The sequence below is a fragment of the Thalassophryne amazonica genome, chromosome 9 (assembly GCF_902500255.1).
Source record: "Thalassophryne amazonica chromosome 9, fThaAma1.1, whole genome shotgun sequence".
Lineage (NCBI taxonomy): Eukaryota > Metazoa > Chordata > Actinopteri > Batrachoidiformes > Batrachoididae > Thalassophryne > Thalassophryne amazonica.
The window spans coordinates 73,008,152-73,032,472 of record NC_047111.1 but is presented as its reverse complement, the minus strand read 5'-3'; the positions used below and the strand labels follow the sequence as shown (position 1 = coordinate 73,032,472).

The window sequence follows — 24,321 nt, the reverse complement described above, 5'->3', positions numbered from 1 at the left end:
ATGAACAGAACCGGTGACAAAGGGCAATCACTAATGATTAAATGCAGAGTGGTGCATACAGAGCAAAAAGAGAAAGAAACACTCAGTGCATCATGGGAACCCCCCAGCAGTCTAAGTCTATACTAATTAAGTAAATTAATTATTAATACCACAAAATTCTCTGACATGATTGCGATGCAATGAAAAAAATCGGTGACTTCTTCTACTTCTTCACATTCACGCAGAAAGGTGAGAAAATAAAAAGAGCAAACAGGCTACTGCAAAAAGTTGCACTTCGGTTGCCATGTTGACATGCCAGCAGTTTGAGATGGGCAGTTTTTTTTTTTCCGTAAGTCGGAGGGGTGTCTCAATTCACAGGGCTAGAGGCACACCCCTTCGCCTTACCCCTTGTTTTAAGTGGGTAGGCGTAGGGGTAGGGGTAGGGCCAAGTGGAAAGGGAAGGGGTACAAAACAGAATTGAGATTGGGCCTTGGTTTTCATTTTCCCCCACCGGCAGAACCCTTTTCTTTGGCAGGCGGAACACATAAATATTGACAAGCACGTCATCGAGTGCGCGTACACTTTTGCGTGGCCTCACCCCTCCACACAGATGCACGGAAACATTTTTAATTTTATTTTATTTTATTTTTGTCTTGGTCGATCATGGGCTTTGTTTTCATCGAGTGCAGAATGCTGAAGAATCGACTGATGTCTGTGTTAAACGCTGATGTGAATGAATGAGGAGCTGTGACTCTTTGAACTTTTAAAATAAGTTAATTTTTTGTTGTGGCACAAAGCGGTGCTGTTCTCTGGTTCAGGCTGAAAAATGCACCCAATCAGGACTCTTTATGTGGCTAAGTTTTCATCAGGCTGTAATGATGAATCCAAGTGAAACAAACAGGTAAGTGTAAGACTTTTTATATAATGGCTAAGTAAATCCTTGTCATTTGATTGGTGCTTTGTGTGTCACATGACATAGATTAATTCATCCCCTTTGTGTTGCACTGCAATTAGAGTGCAGTTTGGGTTCATTTATAGTGCAAATTTGGTTCCATACCTTTGGTAACCATTTCACTCTGCACATGCACACACACACACACACATGCACATGCACACACCTACACACACATGCCTACACACGCATGCACACACACACATACATGCACGCTAGGGTGCATCATTTGCCCCAATGTTGGAAATTCAACTTGTACCCAATTTTAAAATATGACAATACTTATGAAAAGAAAATCTGTGGAATATTTGCTGGATTGAATAATGTCTAAGGGGTCCACCAAGCCTCTAAAGTCTTTACGTAGCCGACACAGGGAGAAAATCAGTTATTCTCAAATAACGTCAAAAATAATGCATTTAGCCCTGTTGTGCCAATAAACGTTGAATATAAATGTGGCTATTGCACATCTTTTGGTACCAATTTTATATCTCTAACTTCATTGTTTTTCGAGATACATCATTTTTGATGAAATTCTGAGCATTTTGTCATCACAAAACCAGAGCTGAATGTAGTCACTAGTCATGGTCTCATGAAATAAACTTTTTCCACTATGGGTTCATGGAACCAAACCTACAAAGACACAGGTATATAGATCTAGACTTAAAAGGCAAGTTCTTGCTGCTATTGAGGGTTGATTAATGAGATGAGAGACAGATTGTGTGTTACAGTATTCATTCAGCAGTTATTTTAGAGCTCTTACTGGTAGTCTCTACTACTGATAATCTTTCACAGCAGTTTCAAGTGGTGAAAAGAGTGAACAAGTACTTTTCAGCACTTACCAAAAAATTTGTCCCAATATTTGTGTGTCCAGGGTATCTATATTGTATCCTGTAGTACTTGTCAGTATTTTGCCACTATAGCAGATAAGCCATTGCAAAAGGATATCAGGCCAAGCCAAAATGAAAAATCAGCAACAAGGAAGGCAAAGTCCATATATGGACTTGGGGCTGCAATAAACAATGATGATGCTATCATAACAGGTTCAAGGCTTCCAAACTGCAATCAAGTCCTCAGATGTATAATGTGGCACATCCAAGACAGAGCATCTGAGCTACGTACCAAATGGGAAGCAGCAAAACTGGTGATGGCACAACTTGAAACCTTCTACCAGAAAGCCAACATCTCAATGTTATCAGAAATAAAGGCCTTTCAGAGGACAATAGCTTTGTCAGATGAGAATGCCAAGATGAGAGCCATTCCAAAGAAACACAGGGATCTGCTGGTCTCACAGGAGAAGCTACAGAAGATGCAGGTCAAACTTCAGGAGATATTTGCCATCTGGCCTTGGAATGTTGAACAGCTCATGAAGAACCAGGAAGATCTGGCCTTTCTCCACTCCATGAAAACAGATCGGAAAGCAACCTTTGGTGTTCTGGACAAGCCAACTGCTGCAAAGGAGAAGAGGAAGGAGTCCCGGTTGTCAGCAGAGAATGAGAGAAAACGCGAGAACGAAGAACAAGTGTCTACATCTCAGAAAGTCGTCAGCACGACAGGTGGAGAGTTTTCTGATGATGATGAAACTTTCAAGCAGTTTTTCAAACAGCGACCACATAATCATGTCAAGAAGACTGGCACCTCAGTTTTTTCCCTCATGACATTCTGAAACGTCCCAAGCTGGTCTCGTTGTCCATGAGGATGACGTTCACTCCATCTCAGCAAGCTGCTTTCACTCAGTGTGTCATTGAGGAGGCTGGAGGTAACCCAGAGGCTGTTGGCAGATGGCAAAACAAATAGCAACATCCATATTTATATTCAACTTTCATTGACATTATAGGGCTAAATCCATTATTTTTGGTACTATTTCAGAAAAACTGATATTTTCGGCCCAGAATCATGGGCATTGTTAGTAGGAAACTTGAGAGGCTCGGTGAACCCCAAAATGCCCAAACTTTTCTGACACACTCATGCGCTTAACTTTTACAAAACTTACCCATAACTTATTAGATGTACGCCAGCGCATGCCAGAATTTTTAATACAGTTGGCATACATTGGCTAAACTGTCAAGGTGTGACATGGATGCTAGTTATGTAAAATGAGAACTGTGAAAGTTGGTTTTTAAATCAAGCAAGAAAGAGGTTTTAGGGTGATGTGTTTGATTTAATTTGCCTTGTTTGACATCAAGGCCATGAAAGGCCAAAAGTGTTGGAACAGGGGACATTATCCCCTAAAACCTTCCCTAGAACCAGCATTGATATGAGTTCAGAAATTTACTACACTCATTGAAGGGTGCTTTTTCCTGCCTTGTTTGGTCAGAACCTTTGGACTTTTCAGCTTCTTCATTGTTTTTACTTGGGGTCACCACAGCAGATCCAAGGTGAATCTGCATTTTGATTTGGCACAAGTTTTAGTCAGGATACCCTTCCTGACACAACTCCAGGTTACATGGAAAATGGGATGGGGTTGCTTTGAACCAGAAACCTTGTGCTTTGGAAAAAGCATGCTTAACTGCTTCGTCGCCACCCCTGATCAATAAAAGGTAGCAGGTGTGCCTGCTCCCTCAGACCATGGTCTGAGCTAATGTACCAAATATTGGTCTGACTAAAAGACATGATCTCAGTCTGGATAAAACAGATCCACTGTCATTAGTTCATTAGAACGATGAAACCACATCTTGGATAGTTTGGACCGTCAGAACAGGAACAAGAAAATAAAAATAGTACTGTCTAATTTTGATTTGGTCAGGGTAAAAATACCATAATCATTATAAAGTAATAGCTTACCCACAACAAAATGAATGTGTTCATTCCTTTTCCTACAATCAAATGGAACTACAAGTCACACCGAAAAGAATTTAATGCCAGAAGCATGCATGTCTACAAACCAATCAATGGTAAGTACTGGGAGCCTACATAGAGACACGACAAGGCATAACTATGTCATGGAAAGTTCTTTATTGCAACCAATATTGCAATGTGAAATCCAGATTATCAAGACCAAACACATAACAACATGAACCTTAGTGTCAATCTTATTCTTGACATTCAGTTGCAAAAATGCCTTAGCAATCCTTGAAAGGAAACAAGTCTAAAGGCCCCCTGATACTTGCACTACTTGACGCACATACTTTCACGCACTGTCATGCAGGAGAGTAAACCTGTCATTAACTGGTGTAGACTGAACATGAGCGGGGCACTGGCGCATGCAACTGCGCAAACAGAATTTCAAATGTTAAAAAATTTTTCACGCAAAATGTCATGCAACAAACATGAGGTGGTAGTGACTGTTGCGTGATCTACTTGTCAACATTACATGCAGCTGTCAAGTTAAGCAAAGAAGTGAACTGTGTGAGTGGTTGTGTCAGCGTACCGCATCAGAGCGCAGCTTGTCTGAACAATTATACCAAGATGTTAAATCTATCATGAACATACTTATACAGTTGCACACAAGAAGGAAATAACATGCAACTGTTTTACCAAGACATGACAATGTAAACATGACAAATAATTACCTTTTTAGACAGCTCCAAATGCTTCATCCACCTTGTTTAGTGCGCGCGTGCGCAAAAAAAGTAGCTGGGGCACTCCACTGTGATTCCAGAAGGGATTAGTGTCATGATCCAGCCCTGTTGGTACTATTTTGACCTCTTTTTCCACATTTGTGTTCTGAGCCTTTGTATTTTTTAATCATGCCATGTATCTTAGTCATGCTTCAGCTGGTCTGTGTTTCTTGTTCTTGTCAGGTTTTCATGTTAGCTTTGGTTTTGTTTTGTCAATTAACCTTGTATTTGTTCTCTCTTGGTCACTTAGTTCTTCCAGTCTTAGTTTGATTCTGTTTACTTCATTTCTTGTATTATGCTTTGGTCACTGGTTCAGTTTTTTTTTGAGCATCTTGTATTCATAGCTTAGTTCTGTTTATCACATTTTTGTATTATGCTTTAGTCACAGGTTTTGGCTATTATTTATCTTCAAGTGTTTCTTCTGATTATGTTCTGTTTGTCACTTATCGCTCATCAGTTAGTTCTTTTTATTTATTGCACTATTCTGTAGTCACCAGTTTTGTTTATCTGCTGTTCTCATTTCTGTTGTACTTTTATGTCGGGTTTTGCTTTCTGTTAATTAGTCAGTTCCTGTTGAGCCTTTGCTTCAGTATTGATTTTCTGATCAGTTCTCATGTAGTTTTTCTTTTGTACTTATTATATCTTGGTTTGCTTTTAGTTCCCATGATTCTTGCTCTGTCCTGGTCCCCTAGTATCATATTCTGTTTTTAGTGTGTTCTCATGTCATCCTCATTTGTTTGTCTTTATTCCACTTCCTGCACCCGCCTCGTGTCTTTGTCTCCCACACTTTGTCTGTTTTGCATTTTCATTCACTCCCGCTCTTGCAGCTGCTCACGCATCTTTGTATCTGACATCACTCCACTTTGTGCACTCCCTTCCCCATTATCTTGCCCATGTTTAACCTTTGTCTTTCCTGGTCACGCCCCCTTCCAGAACCTTCACCGACACCTGTGTCTTGTTCCACTAATTACATCACCAGTTATATAAGCCCTCACAGTCTCACAGTCCCTCGCTCGATTGTTGAATGTATTTCACTTTCCAGCTTTCACGTCCTGCCTTGTTTTGCTTGTTGATCTGCCTGCCGGTATTTGACCTTGTTTTGCCTTTGACGTTTTTTTGTCTCTGCCTCTGATTGCCAACACTCCGTATATTTTGACCTCAGCCTGTTTATTTGACCAAGCCTCAGCCTTACGTCTGTCTGTACCTTTGCTTCACTGCTGGACCATCTGTGTACCAAATCTCTGCGTGTTACTATCATTAAACCTTATTCTAACTGCATCTGCTGTGAGAATTCGCATTTGTGTCCACTCGATTTGTGCCACGCCCTGACAATTAGAGGCGTTTTCAACAGCTAACTCAGACAGAAAATGATTAATCCACTACGAAATAATTATTTTATATGCGCAGCATCCAGCGTACAATGCGTGGCAGTACGGCGTCCAGATGAAAACACTGCTTGTGGGATCGTCACGTCGATGTGTGTGCAAGTGCGCAGATAAAAGTCATGCAAGTGTCAGGGGGCAATAATAGATATGATTTCAGGTGTGTGTGTTCATTCATACAAGCATATGTGTGTGAGTAGATCAGCATGTGTTTTGTATGTGTGAAATGCCCATCTTTTATTCATGCCACTGCGACTTGCAAGACCCACCTTGAAATTACATCTTTAATGGCCATTGATCCACTCCACCCTCAGGAGCTGGGTAGTATGAATGAAGTCCCATTGCCGACTTTTCAAGTGCTCTGCAAGGTTGTCTAACATTGCTGAAATGACTTCAAATGTTTTCCCCGTATTTAATTCTTCTTTGTGTTCACAATGTCATCGGCAGCCACATCAACATTGGCCTCTTTGAAACAAGTGCCAAGAGCTTTTCATCTTCACTTCTCTCAATAGAACTTAATGCAAATGTTAGAATAATGATGGCCACCATATTCTGTTCTGAGTGGTCACCATCAAGGACAATTACCAGTAAATGAAAAAATAGCCTGCACTACTCCACGATGTTATTCACTCACTTTTCAACTCTTCAGTGAATGGGCTGACTTGAGTGATGGCGCACTGAGAAGTCAGCAGACTGACCTACGGTAAGTTATGCCTACAGTAATGTTTCCTTGTCCTTGGCTAACAAGTTTCACAATAGAATCCGGATGTGACCACGAGGGAATTTAAATCAAATCTCTGTCTTTCTTCCTTAAGCCCCCCTGGAATAGAGTTATCGCGTAACATGATGAAGCAATAACCTCTACAATTTAGGTCAGAGAGTATGATAATACTCGTACGATAGCGAACACATACATCCTTATTTGAAATAAATATTAATTTCGTCTCTGCCTTGTCTCCACACAGCTCCCTCCGGTTCAGTGGTGTGCAAACAAGTAGTGCATGTGGCAATATTGGCAGAGGTCTCTCTGGGTTACGATGTGTAACTGAGATAGAAATATATCATTACTGGGTGGGGACTGAAGGGATCTGAGGGACAAAGAGACTGAGAAATAAGAATATTGGATTCCGTTCCAAGCTTATGTCCTTACACACTGCTGCCTGTCTGTCCCTTTCACTCACACAAACACACACTCATAGATGTGCACACACACTCTTAGCATCCATGCGTCCATTAACTGCATGTGAATGTGTGACGGACTGCTCTACTGGCTCTGCCCATAATATAATCTATATTCCCACAGATCCCACAACAATATGTCACAGTTGTCATTTATTTCCAGTATGGTGGCTCACACTCAGGTGGGCAACACAGCCAGAACACCCTGATCCTGTCATGATGATGAACACTGCAAGTGAACACACATGTACACACCCTGTTGTAGCACTTATGCCTTTATACTACAAAGTAATTTGAATTTGCTGGAATTTATATATTATGGGCTAGTAATTGTAGTGCAGCAATGGGCAACACACAGACAAAATTGATTTTTAAATACAGGTATCTTATTATTTGTTGTTAAATATGCAAGTGCAAGTATTTACAGTGCATTGGTCATGACCAGTGATAGACAACAGTTAAAAAAAAAAAATAAAAAAAAAAGGAAAAGTCCAAATTCCCCTACCCCAAAGTTCAGAACCAAAGCTCCCCTGTTCCAGAGGAGTTGAGTTGAAGAGGAGTTGGTATTGTAAAAAGCTTATAAGTTCCGTTTCTTTCATCAGCCACAGTTTGTGATATGGCAGCAGCAAAACCAATGGGGAACTGGGCCAAACAGCTCCTACCGCACAGGTGGAGATGAAGAGAGATGATGATTCCTGAGCAGGTGTATTTGTTATTTTCCTTGGCTCTGTTCGTTCCTGGGCTTCAGCTCGCCATCAAGGTAACTTCTGTATAGGCTTTTCCAGCCAACAACAAAAAACCTGGCCTGAATGAGTACAGGACCAGTAAGTTAACAGTGTACACATAAGTATCAAAAATATATCCAAAAGATGAATAAATATTTATCTCACAGTGCACTAGATATCATTTATAAATATTTCCATATTAAGAACCATATTACAAAATACAGTAGTTATCTGAATAACAACAATTCACAAATCATTCAACACACGCTTTTCCACATGCTAATGCTAACTTAGCATTACGCTAATGAGTGTCCATAAAAAATGCATTACGGAGCGGCTTATGCCAAGCTAATGCTATCCCATAGAAATAAATGGGCTGCGGCTAGCCGTTAGCATTTAAACACTCACCAATTGCAATGATCTACACTCACATCCCTCGCGATGTAGACAGTGGGTTCAGCTCTATCATCTATGAGCAAGGTTTAAGCAAGTATAAGGCATTAACCAAAAAGAAAACATACTGTTTAAAATGAGTTTAGAGCGATTACTGACCTGTCGCAACCCTTAGAGAAGTTTCCCCCACGCCTGTCTGTATGTCTGCTGCGCCATGCTTAAAACTAGTTGGTCACATGATTCACGTGCATCACGAGTTAACGCGAGGCGCTGCCAAGTACCGCGAGAACTTGGAGAATATCAGAGGCAGAAGTTAAGATATTTTATTTATTATCAGTTTTAAACAGGGGTTACACTGTCTTTCTACTTTTGTTCACATATTCATTTTGTCAATTCAAGTGGTGGGTACAGCTAACCAAACTGATAAACCAATAAAAAGCGCCAGCACTGATAACCAAACACCACTAATATTTATTATGAATTTAGCGTCTTTATTTATTTTTTGTTCTAATAGTACATCAGATAGCCGAATAAATGGTGATGCAAGCACCAAATTTGGCACAAATACTCCTTAGATGTTACTCTTTTGAAAAAACAGAGTAGCCACTTGAATTTTCAACAGGTGACCAGGGAGGGGTCAATTGAAGAATTACACAGGGGTCAAATTTAAAATGTTCCAATCATATTGAACTGTGCCACATTAATTGTCTGAACCTAATGATTCCAAAAAGGTATAGTTTCAACTTTCTATGACTTAATGTTATGGAGTTATGGGGTAAAAACAGCAAGAATGGTGACAAAGGTCAATTTCAGTTTGTACAGGGGTCAAAAGTTAAAGTTGCTATAATTTTGGTAAAACGTGATGCAAGTTATTGGTTGAGTTAATAGGGTTTCAAAAAGGAATAGTTTGCACCATGTGTCATCCTTAGTTATCGTGTTATGGGATAATATATGTCACATGTCATATTATCCACTGGATGTCGACATTGTTTGACCTTTATTCTGGAGCCCAAACACTCAAGACAGTCAAAACTATTTCATTTATTAATCCTATTAACTCAACCAATAATTTGCACCACTTTTTTTATATACCAAAATTGGAGTAACTTTAACTTTTGACCCCTACACAAACTAAAATTGACCTTTGTCACCATTCTTGCTGTTTTTACCCCATAACTCCATAACATTCATTCATAGATAGTCCTAACTATACCTTTTTGGAATCCTTGATCAGACAAATAATGTGAGTTGGATCTGCTGGGAGGGGAGGAAGCCGGTCAGACCTGGCAGGCCCAAACGTATCATGAGGGTCTGCTGGGAATGACTGGCGGAACCCTCTGTCAGCGAGGTCTTCAACTCTCACCTCCGGGAGAGCTTCTCCCAGATCTTGGGGGAGGTTGGAGACATGGAGTCCGAGTGGACCATGTTCTCCACCTCCATTGTCGATGCAGCTGTGGTCGCAAGGTCTCTGGTGCCTGTCGCGGCGGCAATCCCCAAACCCAGTGGTGGACACCGGAAGTAAGGGATGCCGTCAAGCTGAAGAAGGAGTCCTACTTATCTTTGTTGGTAGGTGGGACCCCAGAGGCAGCTGACAGGTACCGGCAGGCCAAGCTTGCTGCAGCCCGTGCGGTCGCAGAGGCAAAAACTCGGGTCTGGGAGGAGTTCGGGGAGGCTATGGAGGAGGACTATCGGTCGGCCTCGAAGAGATTCTGGCAAACCGTCCGACGCCTCAGGAGGCGGAAGCAGCTCTCCACCAGCACTGTTTATGGTGCGGGTGGGGAGTTGTTGACCCTGACTGGGGATGTTGTCGGACGGTGGAAGGAGTACTTTGAGGATCTCCTCAATCCCATCGTCACGTCTTCCAAGAGGAAGCAGAGACTGGGGACTCAGAGGTGGACTCATCCATTACCCAGGCCAAAGTCACCGAGGTGGTTAGAAAGCTCCTCGGTAGCAAGGCTCCTGGGGTGGATGAAATCCGTCCTGAGAACGTTAAGTCTCTGGATGTTGTGGGACTGTCTTGGCTGACACGCCTCTGCAACATTGCGTGGCGATCGGGGACAGTGCCTCTGGATTGGCAGACCGGGGTGATGGTCCCTCTGTTTAAGAAGGGGGACCGGAGGGTGTGTTCCAACTATAGGGGGATCACACTCCTCAGCCTCCCCGGTAAGGTCTATTCCAGAGTACTGGAGAGGAGAATTCGACCGATGGTCGAACCTCGTATTCAGGAAGAGCAGTGTGGTTTTCGTCCTGGTTGCGGCACACTGGACCAGCTCTACACACTCCATCGGGGTGCTCGAGGGTTCATGGGAGTTCGCCCAACCATAACACATGTGTTTTGTGGATCTGGAGAAGGCGTTCGACCGTGTCCTTCAGGGCACCCTGTGGGGGGTGCTCGGGGAGTGCAGGGCCCGGGGTCCTTTGCTAAGGGCTATCCGGTCCCTATACGACCACAGCAGGAGCTTCGTTCTCATTGCCAGTAGTAAGTCAAACCTGTTTCCAGTGCACGTTGGCCTCCGCCAGGGCTGCCCTTTGTCACCGGTTCTGTTCATTATTTTTATGGACAGAATTTCTAGGTGCAGCCAGGGTGTAGAGGGGGTCTGGTTGGGAACCACAAAATCTCGTCTCTACTGTTTGCGGATGATGTGGTTCTGTTGGCTTCGTCAAATCAGGGCCTTCAGCGTGCACTGGGGTGGTTTGCAGCTGAGTGTGAAGCATCCAGGATGAAAATCAGCACCTCCAAATCCGAGGCCATAGTTCTCAACTGGAAAAAGGTGCTTTGCCCTCTTCAGGTCAGTGGAGTGTCCTTGCCTCAAGTGGAGGAGTTTAAGTATCTCGGGGTCTTGTTCACAAGTGAGGGACGGAAGGAGCGTGAGATCGATAGACGGATCGGTGCAGCATCTGCAGTGATGCGGTCGCTGTATCGGACCGTCGTGGTGAAGAGAGAGCTGAGTAGGGGGGCAAAGCTCTCGATTTACCGATTGATCTACGTTCCGATCCTCACCTATGGTCATGAGATTTGGCTCATGACTAAAAGAACGAGATCGCGAGATCGCGAGTACAAGCGGCCGAGATGAGTTTCCTCCGCAGGGTGGCTGGGCGCTCCCTTAGAGATAGGGTGAGGATCTCGGTCACTCGGGAGGAGCTCGGAGTCCAGCCGCTGCTCCTCCATGTCGAAAGGAGTCAGTTGAGGTGGCTCGGGCATCTTTTTCCGGATGCCCCTGGACGCCTCGCTGGAGAGGTGTTCCAGGCATGTCCCATTGGAAGGAGGCCCCGGGGAAGACCCAGGACACGCTGGAGGGACTACATCTCTCGGGTCGCTTGGGAACGCCTTGGGGTTTCCTCCGGAGGAGCTGGGGGAGGTGTGTGTGGATCGGGAGGTCTGGGCGGCTTACTTTTTTTGCTGAAAAGTTAACTCCGCAGACTTTCGAGCCACCGTCCACCATCTTTGTACTCCTCATAGAAGCTGTGTGATGATGTGAGCAATGTGAGTGTCCAATCGGAATTGGTTCACCGTCACATGGTTTTCCAAAATCCAATCGTTTGGCAGATTCACCTCACGTGACACACCAAACATTGTTTTTAGGAGTGATGTGTTACTAGTTTATTATAGTTTGCTGTGTGTTTTGAATAAATGTGTGTGGAAAATTATTTTCCATTTTACTTTTTCCTTTCTAATTTCTGACTGTAAACCTTTATTACACTTATAAAACACAACTATAGCATATATATTTTGAAAGTACAGATTGTCCTGAAAATAAGAGACATAAAACTTGATTGTGGGATGCAGGGAGAGCTGTTAACAGCAATAATAAACATTTATGCCAGGTGAGTGAACTGTCCAAAAAATGCCCTCAGACCCCAGAGGGTTAACCACTGAATCTGAAACATGATGGTAGATGCGTAAAATTACGTGGAATAGTCTCTTTGCCAAGGCTATTCCATGTGACGTCAGTGACCCTATGGCCTTGGCGGAGGTTTGCACTGTCCGAGTGCTTCTAGTTTCTTCTGTTTTTCTTGTTGCTTAATGCTGACAAATTACACTGGTGTACAAATATTTAAAAATTGTCTGCTTCAGAAATAAAATGTGCTATTAATTATGGATTTTGGCATGCTGAATTCAAATATGACAATAACAATGGCGAACTGGCTACTGTTTCCAAGATATATAAGGTTTTACATTTTGCATCTACATAATTATATTGTGTTAACAGTAGAGTTTTCATGAAAAATCATAAACACAGGTCTTTTTTATATTTCTCTGATTGTATAATATTTCACCTGTTCTCTTTTTGTAACACTTCAAATCAGCAAAATGGTTATATATTAATCCTGAGTAGCACAGTAGGAGCATTTCTTAAAACTACAGCCAACCAACAATTTCAAATATTTTCATTCTCTGTGGCTCAAAATTAGTAAAGATTAAATATCTTTATTTCAGAACCATTTGGGCTGTAGACCAGTGTTATACTGTATTTGTTGTCTTTCTGATGCCTGATTCTGTTTTTTTTTTCTCTATGTTTGAGGTGTGGCTCAATCCAGAGGTGGGTGTTTCTGTAACCTTCCTGTCCTGGGCACCAGCAACATTTCCTGTATATTCATTTTGTGAATTGTTTTGTAAATTGTTTCGGTAGCATGGCCCAGGCAGAGGGTCACCCCTTTGAGACTGGTCTGCTTGAGGTTTCTTCCTCAAATCATCATATGGAGTTTTTCCTTACTGTTGCCTCTGTGCTTGCTCTAGGGGTTGGTAAAATTAGACCTTACTTGTGTGAAGTACCTTGAGGCAACTTTGTTCTGATTTGGTGCTATATAAATGAAAATAAATTGAAATTGAAATTGAGGTGATGATCATTGCCTCTGTTTTGCTTAATGGATTTGTGTGTAAGCACCAACAGGAACAACACTTATGATTTTAGGGTTTACAAGCTTTTGACCATTGAACTTTATTCAAAACAATGTTAGTGTGATACAAAATAAAAAATAAAACATGTTCTATATATATATATATAATATATATAATATATATATATATATATATATATATATATATACACACACACACACACACACACACACGCACACACACACACACACACACATTTAGTTGCTTTCAAGCTGCACACAGAGCTGAGGTTTTTGGACAGAACAAGAGATCCAAAGATGCACAGTGTGTCTTCCAAATGCATCATGTCTGCATACTTCAGATAGATGGCAAAAACTCCTTTGCCATAGGATTTTACCAACACACGTTCACACGGGTTCAAAGGTGTCCGAATCTTTACTGACATGGGAGCATATGGTTGATAAAAGTGACCGAACTTGTGCATTCATATAAGACAAAAATCACTGAAAAGCTCTAATAATAATTACTTCACCACACCTACCCATATAAAACCTGATCCTTCTGAATAAATTATGTAATAAAGGATTTATCAATGAATTATGCTGCACCACAAGATTCTTGTAATAGAGGCAGCAGATGAGGTTATGAATATGATGTATGAGTACTTTCCACCCTTTGCTCACTGACAATGATTCCTGTTCATTAATAAGGCAAGAAATTACACTTGAACGAATTGAAGATTGAACTATCCAAGTAGAAACAATAACATTAGAAGTAGTTGTTAAATGGAACAGTCACATCAATGTCATGATGTCTAAGATCTGTGCTCCAGTGAATTTGTAAGTGAGTTACTTGTTGACCACACTGATGCATACCTTGCTTGAATAGGCTTAAGCCATGCCTGACTCAGCACGGTGTCCGGGCACAGCATAGAGCACTCACAATAGTCAAACAAGTGGACTTTGGGATCAAATGTCAGTGGTCATGGGATGGATTGCCGATTGTGAGTCCTTAGTCTCTGCAGTTAATTATTCATTTGACAGAAAGTTATTCCAGCAGAACCGAAGGATACTCTGAAGAGAGTCAGTTCAAAGACACCCATTCATCCCTTAGGCCACCTGATTCCAAGTCTCAGAATCATACAGTATGAAAAGAAGCACCAACACCTAAACATTATCCATCCCTTGTGCAAGCAAGCACATTAAGTCCCATCAGGTGCTTTCTGATGATATGGCATCTGACACTTGCATGAATTTGATCCCCGCACTGCCATGCAATTCCTTGTGCCAATGCGTCCCGCTTTGCCACGCTTTGTCCTGCTTGATGCCACGCTACATACAATAATCATTTCATAGCTGATGGTGCATTTGCTCTCAGAACTTGGCTGATGAAAAAATTCTTTCATTAGAACGCCTTTGAATCTTGTCTCCAAAGGTAAATTATTTAGAATATAGCCCAATTTCATAGCCTTAAGAGTGTGCATATCATGAATGCTTGGTCTTGTTGATTGTGAGATGCTACTGAATCTACTGGTACCCGTTGTTTCCCATGTAACAATAAGAAATATACGCCATAGCACTACTATTATTCTGAACACTACTGTATACGAGGTTCTGTTAGAAAACTATACGACCTTTTTATTTTTTTTAAAAACTATAATGGATTTGAATCATGTGCACTTGCACATGATTGCTTCCGTGCGGAAGTCTACAGGCAAGTTGTGACATGCCCAGCTGTTACACAATTTCTCGGATACTCACTCGACTGAAAAGCCACCGAAAGCCGTCTGAATCTTCCGAATGGTTTCCAACACGGACGTGCTTTTTGTTGTGCGCCATTACACAGCTCGGTCCCGACACGCGAATTCCTCCGCACGTCTTTCATTACAAGATCTCCTGTACAGTGAAATGTGCCACAAAAGTGCTGATGTACACCTCTTCTTCAATTTCTCTGGTAGTCAGACGACGTCCCGGATCACACAGCCTTCACTTTGGAAATGATCTGGTCATTTCAGCCTGTCGATGGCCGCTCGGAGTGCGGCGCGGCCCTCCGCCGCTGTGGGCCGTCTTAATCCGGTTGTAATGATCCTTAATCTGTGTGATGCCAGAGTATCTTCACCGAACGCCGTCTGAATCTTCCGAATGGTTTCCACCTGGCTGTCTCTCACAGTTTATGGAAAATTTGATTCAGCGCTGCTCCAATCGCTCAGCCATTTTCCTGACAATGAAAATCTGACGAGGGGGTGGACCAGTGCTCACTCAAAGCCTGCCCACAGGCGAATGACGCAACCAACAGCCGTGAAAAAACTCACGTATGCGCACGAAGGTTCAAGCTTGGCTGATGCAAGCGCACATGATTCAAATCCACATAGTTTTTAAAAAAAATAAAAAGGTCGGATAGTTTTCTAACAGACCTCGTATAGTAATGGATTGGTAAAAGAGTTGCATTTTCATTCCTTCTTATGAATCATTCATAGGTGTCAAACTGATTCCAGAAAGGGCCAAGAGGGGTGCAGGTTTCTTTGTAACCACCCACTGCACCAGGTGATTTCACTGATTAACTGATTCCATCTGCTCAAAGTGATGTTAATCACTGAAATCACCTGGTGCAGTGGGTGGTTACAAAGAAAACCTGCACCCTCTTGGCCCTTTCTGGAATCAGTTTGACACCTATAAGTTAGATAATGTATCTGTAAAGTTATGTTTATTATAGATGTAACATCTCGTCATAACCATGACACACATTGACATGCAGTGTGTTCAAATAGCTTCCTCAATGTTCATGACTAGTTCACACAAGTGGCACAAAATTGATGTGTGCCAGAAAGTTTGAACATTTCAAAATTTTCTTTACGCACTGGTATGCAGGCTCACACAGTTTACAACAGTTTACGATGGGTTTACTCATTGGCGCAAGAGATTGCGTGCCATTGTGGGGATCAAATTTGTGCAAGGATCAAGGTGCCTTTAGGTAAAAAGGTCAAGCACAGCAGGCTCACTGGGGCAACAATCTGTGTTGGCTATGCTAAACAAACAAATAAAATAAAGAAAAAAAAATGCAACAAAGAACTGTCAAACATGCAGCTAGGCAAACACACACATATCTAGGTTCAGTATTCACAACAACCAAGGAATCAAAAGACAACCAAGAGTCCCACTAAGTGCACCAGTGTTTTCTTCTTAAAAAAACAAAACAAAAATAAAAACAAAACAAAAACACATGGTGGTCCTCTAACCCATAGGCACACTCTGGAATCTCAAACAGCTTATACGTTGATCCCCACATGTCCAGGTCCTAGATGGGTGGATGGACACATGGATGGATAAATACACTCAACAAAAATATAAACGCAACACTTTTGGTTTTGCTCCCATTTTGTATGAGATGAACTCAAAGATCTAAAACTTTTTCCACATACACAATATCACCATTTCCCTCAAATATTGTTCACAAACCAGTCTAAATCTGTGATAGTGAGCACTTCTCTTTTGCTGAGATAATCCATCCCACCTCACAGGTGTGCCATATCAAGATGCTGATTAGACACCATGATTAGTGCACAGGTGTGCCTTAGACTGTCCACAATAAAAGGCCACTCTGAAAGGTGCAGTTTTATCACACAGCACAATGCCACAGATGTTGCAAGATTTGAGGGAGCATGCAATTGGCATGCTGACAGCAGGAATGTCAATCAGAGCTGTTGCTCGTGTATTCAATGTTCATTTCTCTACCATAAGCCGTCTCCAAAGGCGTTTCAGAGAATTTGGCAGTACATCCAACCAGCCTCACAACCGCAGACCACGTGTAACCACACCAGCCCAGGACCTCCACATCCAGCATGTTCACCTCCAAGATCGTCTGAGACCAGCCGCTCGGACAGCTGCTGAAACAATCGGTTTGCATAACCAAAGAATTTCTGCACAAACTGTCAGAAACGTATCAGGGAAGCTCATCTGCATGCTCGTCGTCCTCATCGTGGTCTCGACCTGACTCCAGTTCGTTGTCGTAACTGACTTGAGTGGGCCAAATGCTCACATTCGCTGGCGTTTGGCATGTTGGAGAGGTGTTCTCTTCATGGATGAATCCCGGTCACACTGTTCAGGGCAGATGGCAGACAGCGTGTGTGGCGTCGTGTGGGTGAGCGGTTTTCTGATGTCAATGTTGTGGATCGAGTGGCCCATGGTGCGGTGGGGGTTATGGTATGGGCAGGCGTCTGTTATGGACGAAGAACACAGGTGCATTTTATTGATGGCATTTTGAATGCACAGGCATACCGTGACGAGATCCTGAGGCCCATTGTTGTGCCATACATCCAAGAACATCACCTCATGTTGCAGCAGGATAATGCACGGCCCCATGTTGCAAGGATCTGTACACAATTCTTGGAAGCTGAATATGTCCCAGTTCTTGCATGGCCGGCATACTCACCGGACATGTCACCCATTGAGCATGTTTGGGATGCTCTGGACCGGCGTATACGACAGCATGTACCAGTTCCTGCCAATATCCACCAACTTCCCACAGCCATTGAAGAGGAGTGGACCAACATTCCACAGGCCACAATTGACAACCTGATCAACTCTATGCGAAGGAGATGTGTTGCACTGCATGAGGCAAATGGTGGTTACACCAGATACTGACTGGTATCCCCCCCAATAAAACAAAACTGCACCTTTCAGAGTGGCCTTTTATTGTGGACAGTCTAAGGCACACCTGTGCACTAATCATGGTGTCTAATCAGCATCTTGATATGGCACACCTGTGAGGTGGGATGGATTATCTCAGCAAGGAGAAGTGCTCACTATCACAGATTTAGACTGGTTTGTGAACAATATTTGAGGGGAAATGGTGATATTGTGTATGTGGAAAAAGTTTTAGATCTTTGAGTTCATCTCATACAAAATGGGAGCAAAACCAAAAGTGTTGCGTTTATATTTTTGTTGAGTGTAGATGCATGGATGGATGATTGACAGTTTTATGACCCTCGTGGACCAGAAAACACAAAACACTCTTGATTGAGTATCCCATGTGCCCTCTGGAAACTGTAGCTGAAATTTCAGTCCAGCTTTTAAGAAAATTCTTTTATCTATATCACTCCACCATGAAGAGAGTGCATACGGTCACACTCAAAACAGTGTTAATCAACTCTATTATGGTGATAGTTTATCGTAGTCTAAACAAACTGTATTCGTGTTGATCAACTGAATAACTCTAATACAGTCGATTTAACACTCCTTAAATGCAGCATGTGCACATGAATCAATCTTAACTTAGCACTGCAAAATTTACTGCATATTTTTAAAGTTTATTTTTATTGTATATACTGTATTAAGGTATGATTTGCAACTCTGGTTTATTGAGTGATTATTTTGTCTCCTCAGAATCTGCTTGTAAGACAAAAACCTCTTGAAGCATTCTTCTGAAATATCTGAGAAGTGAAAGGTTTGTGACAGATACTGTATCCTTGATAATTATAAGCGACGGATGTCTCCAGATGATGTGGTTTGTTATCAACGTCACATGCCATGATTCAATATTCATCTTTACACAACACTAGCGTTAATTTGGATTTTGAATGTTTTAGTTGGTATTCGCTGTGCCAATGTTCATTTGCAAATTAAATCAAGGTATTTAGTGTGCAGAGGTTAATTAACCCATTACAAAAGATGTTACATTTAATTTAAAGCAGTAATAAGTCATAAAGGGTGAAATGAAAAGTCTTCTGGAACACAATCTATATCTTCGTCTCCTTTTCTTTCTAAAAGACGTCCTGCAAACGTTCTCTCTAAAATGAAAGCAGAACCTTGACGCTTTATACAAATGTCAGATTAGGAGATTCTTGCCAGATCTGCTATTGCACTTGTCAAGAAATTCGATAAGAGGTGATATTTTGGCCCTCACAGGATATGCTGAAAAGTGCTCTGTGTCGGTCTTTCCCCAAACGTTTCAGCTCTAAGCCCACACAGCTCAGCCTGCTATCTAGCATTAGAGTTTCCCAGGGTCCAGATAAGCAAGCAAATAAGCCAAATCAATGCTGGCTTTCCACACACTTTCAACTATTTCAAGCAGATATCAGGATTTTTTTTTCTCTTGAACTAACTGTAGCGTGGAGATGATATGAATCTGTGCCGTATGTTTATTCAGACCCGCCTGAGTATTTTGTCTGCCAAAAAACAGAGTGAAGACAAATCTGCAATTACATTTTTAATGCCAGTGAAGGTAAAGTAGGTTGATCTCCCGATGGGGTTGGGAGCAGGATTACCATGTGAAGGTACAGACTTTTGTGGTGTTAAGGTGGATGACAATAAATAAATAAATAAATAAATAAACTTTTTTTTTTGGTAGTATTGTTATATTGTGTTTTAAAAGGAAACAGAACTCAAGCAATGCTGTTGAGCTGACATGACATGATATGGCATGTTGTCCATAATGAAACAGTACTGTGTAAAAAAAAAGCAGACAAATACGTAATATTTAGGAATATTTATTTTTGTTGCTCTCTTGCAGTGTATAGGCAAACTAAATTACATTTGACAGCTTTTCACAATAATTAGTTACAGTTATAATGTACAGCTGCCTTTGTGTTATGTTTTGTGCAGTATGACTACAATATATAATACAATACAATACAAATGTATCTATTTTTAACATTACCTTTATACTGTGATAATTGTTCCTTTTATGAAATATGTACAAGTAAAATGTATAACCACCCCTCTGGTGATTTCACTGATATCATTTTGAGCAGGTGGGATGAGTTCATCATTTAAATCGGCAAAACAAACAAACAAACAAAACAAAAACAAAAACCCTGCACCCTCTTGGCCCTTTATGGAATCACTGTGACACCTGTGAATTAAAGAGTCCTCTGGAGAATGATCTGTGCTACTCCATCCTGGAGCTGACCTCTAATGAGCTACAGGGGTCAATAAAGAATTACACAGGGTCAAAATTTTAAAAAGCTCCAATCATGTTGAAAAACTATACCATATTATTGTTCTGATCATAACGATTCCAAAAGGTATAGTTTGGACTATCTATGACTAAATGTTCTGGAGTTATGGGGTAAAAACAGCAAAAATGGTGACAAAGGTCAGTTTCAGTTTGTACAGGGGTCAAAAATTAAAGTTCCTTCAATTTTGGTAAAAGTGATGCAAATTATTGGTTGAGCCAATAGGATTAATAAATGGAATAGTTTTGACTGTGTTGGAATGTTTGGTGTCCAATTAAAGGTCAAACCAGGTCAACGTCCATTGGATTCTATGGCACATGACACGTTACCCCATAACATGATAAACTAAGCATGACAGATGGTGCAAACTATTCCATTTTTCCTTTTACTATTACATTTTTCCTGTCTGATGTGTGGAAATGAGCAGTAAATGTGTTGGCTCTTGTAGCGTGGTGTGGCTGAGTGCGCACTTAATTCGGGGTCGGGTGAAACTTAATATTAAAATAAATGGTCCCTCTACTTTACCACTAGATGGCGTAGGAGTGAAAGATGTGGACAAATAACTTAAATAAGGCTTAAATGTGAGAGACTGTTACAATTATATTAATGTATAATGGATAATTCTACCCAGTTGAACTTTCCGTTCGGTTAACAAGACGTTAAGCTGTCATACTGGTTCAGACCAGGAAAGTCTGCTATGCTCATTATGCTTTGCTAGCAACAGTTGGCCTATTCTTCTGGACTTATTCTATTTCTGCTAGTGTATGTGGTGCTGCCCCCAGTGGTGAACAAAAGGAGAGCAGAGGCAGCACCAATATGTTGCAGCACAGTAGTAAAAATCTAAAAGACAATCCCTGATATTTCATGAAATATGTAATTAAAGATAAACAATACCACTTTTGTCTTTTTCTAATTTATTATGAAAAATAAATTTCTATTGCATTACATTGTATCGTACAGAAGCAAATCACATCAAATCAAATCATTTAATATTAAAAGCATTCTTTTTGAATAGTATGGTAGCCCATGCATGTTGATATGCATCATATCTTATAAGTGAGAGATGCACACCCCTAATCGATAGGCATTGATAACACATGAACACTCAATTTCAAATCTTAGACTTAGTCTCATACTTGGCAATGCAGATACAGATGTTACGCACCTTTGACTTCCTTCTCATTCCTGAACCAGCGCAAATCAGCAGCGGGCTTGCTGCCCTGGGTGATGCAAGTCAAAGTGATGTGGTCTCCCTCCATGGCAGGCTTGGTCAGGGCCATCAATCTCTGGCTTCTCTGGCATGCCTAAATGATGAAGATGAATCCCAAAGATTGATTCCCACAGCCATATGTTATCAACAAACAATAACATGGTTATGCATATTGTAAACAAATCTAAACATCTCCTGGAGGAAATCTGAACAGAGATCCACTATAGATAGATCACAGCATCCCTGTAGCTGAGAGGATGTCAGCATTCTCTCAAGAACACATCAAAGAGGATTCTGGCACACATTAGCACCTTTTGCACAGACGAGAATGTTTCACCATTATTGCACCTTGATGTTCTAAAATGTACAAATGTAGAGCGGGGGCACTGATGTTCTGTTATTCTTGAGGTAGTCACAGAGCCAAATAAGAGAGTGAACAGTGTTTGTTTGTGTGTGTGTGTGGGGGGGGGCAACCTGTCAGAACCAAGATGCTAGTGTTGTATATTTGTGAAATGCGAACCTACCTTATTCTAAGGTAACTGAAAATTAAGAACCAATTGCTTCCATCTATAGCTTGCTGGAGGTATATGTACGAGGTCTGTTAGAAAACTATCCCCTTTTTATTTTTTAAAAACTATATGGATTTGAATCATGTGCGCTTGCATCAGCCAAGCTTGAACCTTTGTGCGCATGCGTGAGTTTTTTCACGCCTGTCGGTTGCGTCATTCACCTGTGGGCAGGCTTTGAGTGAGCACTGGTCCACCCCCCTCGTCAGATTTTCATTGTCAGGAAAATGGCTGAGCGATTGGAGCAGCACTGAATCAAATTTTTCCAGAAACTGTGAGAGACAGCCAGGTGGAAACCATTCGGAAGATTCAGATGGCTTTCGGTGAGGATACTCTCGGCGTCACACAGATTAAGGAGTGTTACAACTGGATTAAAGACGGCCCACAGCGGCGGAGGGCGCACTGCACTCCGAGCGGCCATCGACAGGCTGAAATGACCAGATCATTTCCAAAGTGAAGGCTGTGTTGATCCGGGACGTCGTCTGACTACCAGAGAAATTGCAGAAGAGTTGGACATGAGCACCTTTGTGGCACATTCCACTGTTACAGGAGATTTTGTAATGAAAGACATGCGGAGGAATTCCGCGCGTCGGACGGAGCCGCAATGGTGCACAACAAAAAGCACGTCCGTGTTGGAAACCATTCGGAAGATTCAGACGGCTTTCGGTGGCTTTTCAGTCGAGAGAGTATCCAAGAAATTGTGTAACAGCTGGGCATGTCACAACTTGTCCTGTGAGACTTCCAGCACAGACGTGCTTTTTGTTGTGCGCCATTGCGGCTCCATCCTGACGCGCGAATTCCTCCGCACGTCTTTCATTACAAAATCTCCTGTAACAGTGGAATGTGCTGCAAAAGTGCTGATGTCCACCTCTTCCACAATTTCTCTGGTAGTCAGACGACGTCCTGGATCAACACAGCCTTCACTTTGGAAATGATCTGGTCGTTTCAGCCTGTCGATGGCCGCACGGAGCGCGGCACGCCCTCCGCCGCTGTGAGCCATTTTTAATCCGGTTGTAATCAATCAATCAATCAATCAATTTTTTTTTTATATAGCGCCAAATCACAACAAACAGTAATGCTCCTTAATCTGTGTGATGCCCAGAGAATCCTCACCGAAAGCCATCTGAATCTTCCGAATGGTTTCCACCTGGCTGTCTCTCTCAGTTTCTGGAAAAATTTGATTCAGCGCTGCTCCAATTGCTCAGCCATTTCCCTGACAATGAAAATCCGATGAGGAGGGTGGACCAGTGCTCACTCAAAGCCTGCCCACAGGTGAATGACGCAACCGACAGGCATGAAAAAACTAACACATGCACACGAAGGTTCAAGCTTGGCTGATGCAAGCACACATTATTCAAATCCATATAGTTTTTTAAAAAAATAAAAAGGTCGGATAGTTTTCTAACAGACCTCGTATATGTATTTCCTTATGATCAGAATTCTGTTTTATGTCACACTAGATGATGACACACTGATTCAAAGATGACGTGAATTGTACACTGAAGATGTATTATGCCATCTATATTTGGTTCATTGTAAACAAGCAAAGGGCATCATAAAAGGTCTTACTAAAGACAGAATGGAGGGATCTCTGTTTAAAAAGGCTACTGAACTCTACATACATTCATTTTCCATCAGCACAGAGCTCTTTGCTTGTTATGATGTGCAGCGTTTCTTACGTCCGCCAAGCATGTAATAAAATCATTTGCGTTTATTTATTTATTTGTCTGTCTGTCTGTCTGCCTGTTGATTCTTACCAAATTTGCACCACAGATAGATATTAGGGCATCGAAGACTCCATTAAATTTTGGTGGTGATCTGGATCCAAATCTGGATTCGGGATCAAGATTTCACTTTATATAGGCTTTGAAGGATTATGTCAGAACTACTTCAGAGATTCTCACCAAAGTAGCACCACAGATAGATATTAGGGCATGGAAGACTCCACTGAAGTTTGGAGGTGATCCTGATGTGGATTCTGGATCAGGAGTTCCCTTTATATAGGTTTTGAAGGATTACTTCAAAACTACTTCAAGGATTCTTACCAAATTTGCACCACAGAAATCTCTGATTGCTCTTGTTTAAGAATGTAGAATAAGTTCTGTGATGTTAACTATAGGTTTTCTGAGGAGTGCTGGGCTCAGAGTAGGACTATGGTCAACAGTGGCATCACCTGGGAAGGCTGTATGAAGCCTGAAGACACTCTCATCTTACAGTTACCAAACAAAGAAGCACAGATAAGGCTAACAGGCTAACTTTGGTTTGAGTGTTTGATTAACACGGGCAACACAGTGGCTTAGTGGTTAGTATACTGTTTGTGTAATGTTTGTGTGGGTTTCCTCCGGGTGCTCCGGCTTCCTCCCACATCCAAAGACATGTAGCTTAGGTGGATTGGAAACTTTAAATTGCATGTAGGTGTGTGTGCGGGTGTGAATGTGTTTATTTGTCTATATGGCCCTATGGTAGACTGGCGTCCTGTCCAGGGTGTACCCTGCCTTGCGCTCTATGGCTGCTGGGATAGGCTCCAGCCCCCCCGCGACCCTTTATTGGACTAAGCGGTTGAAGATGAGTGAGTGTATTTGATTA

At 41.9% G+C, this 24,321-nt stretch overlaps 1 protein-coding gene and 1 long non-coding RNA gene across 2 annotated transcripts in view; both read right to left on the bottom strand.

Moving 5' to 3' along the window:
• cadm2a (cell adhesion molecule 2a) overlaps nt 1-24,321 on the bottom strand; it is a 962,407-nt gene that overhangs the window by 109,928 nt on the left and 828,158 nt on the right. Inside the window, 2 exon segments of the mRNA XM_034178357.1 lie at nt 21,125-21,233; nt 21,235-21,263. Of these exon segments, the coding sequence (XP_034034248.1) occupies nt 21,125-21,233; nt 21,235-21,263 (138 nt within the window).
• On the bottom strand, nt 7,605-8,387 carry LOC117517365. The gene is made up of 3 exons (XR_004562712.1): nt 8,327-8,387; nt 8,183-8,243; nt 7,605-7,854 (listed from the first exon to the last, which is right to left on the bottom strand). It is a non-coding gene; the product is annotated as an uncharacterized LOC117517365 (long non-coding RNA).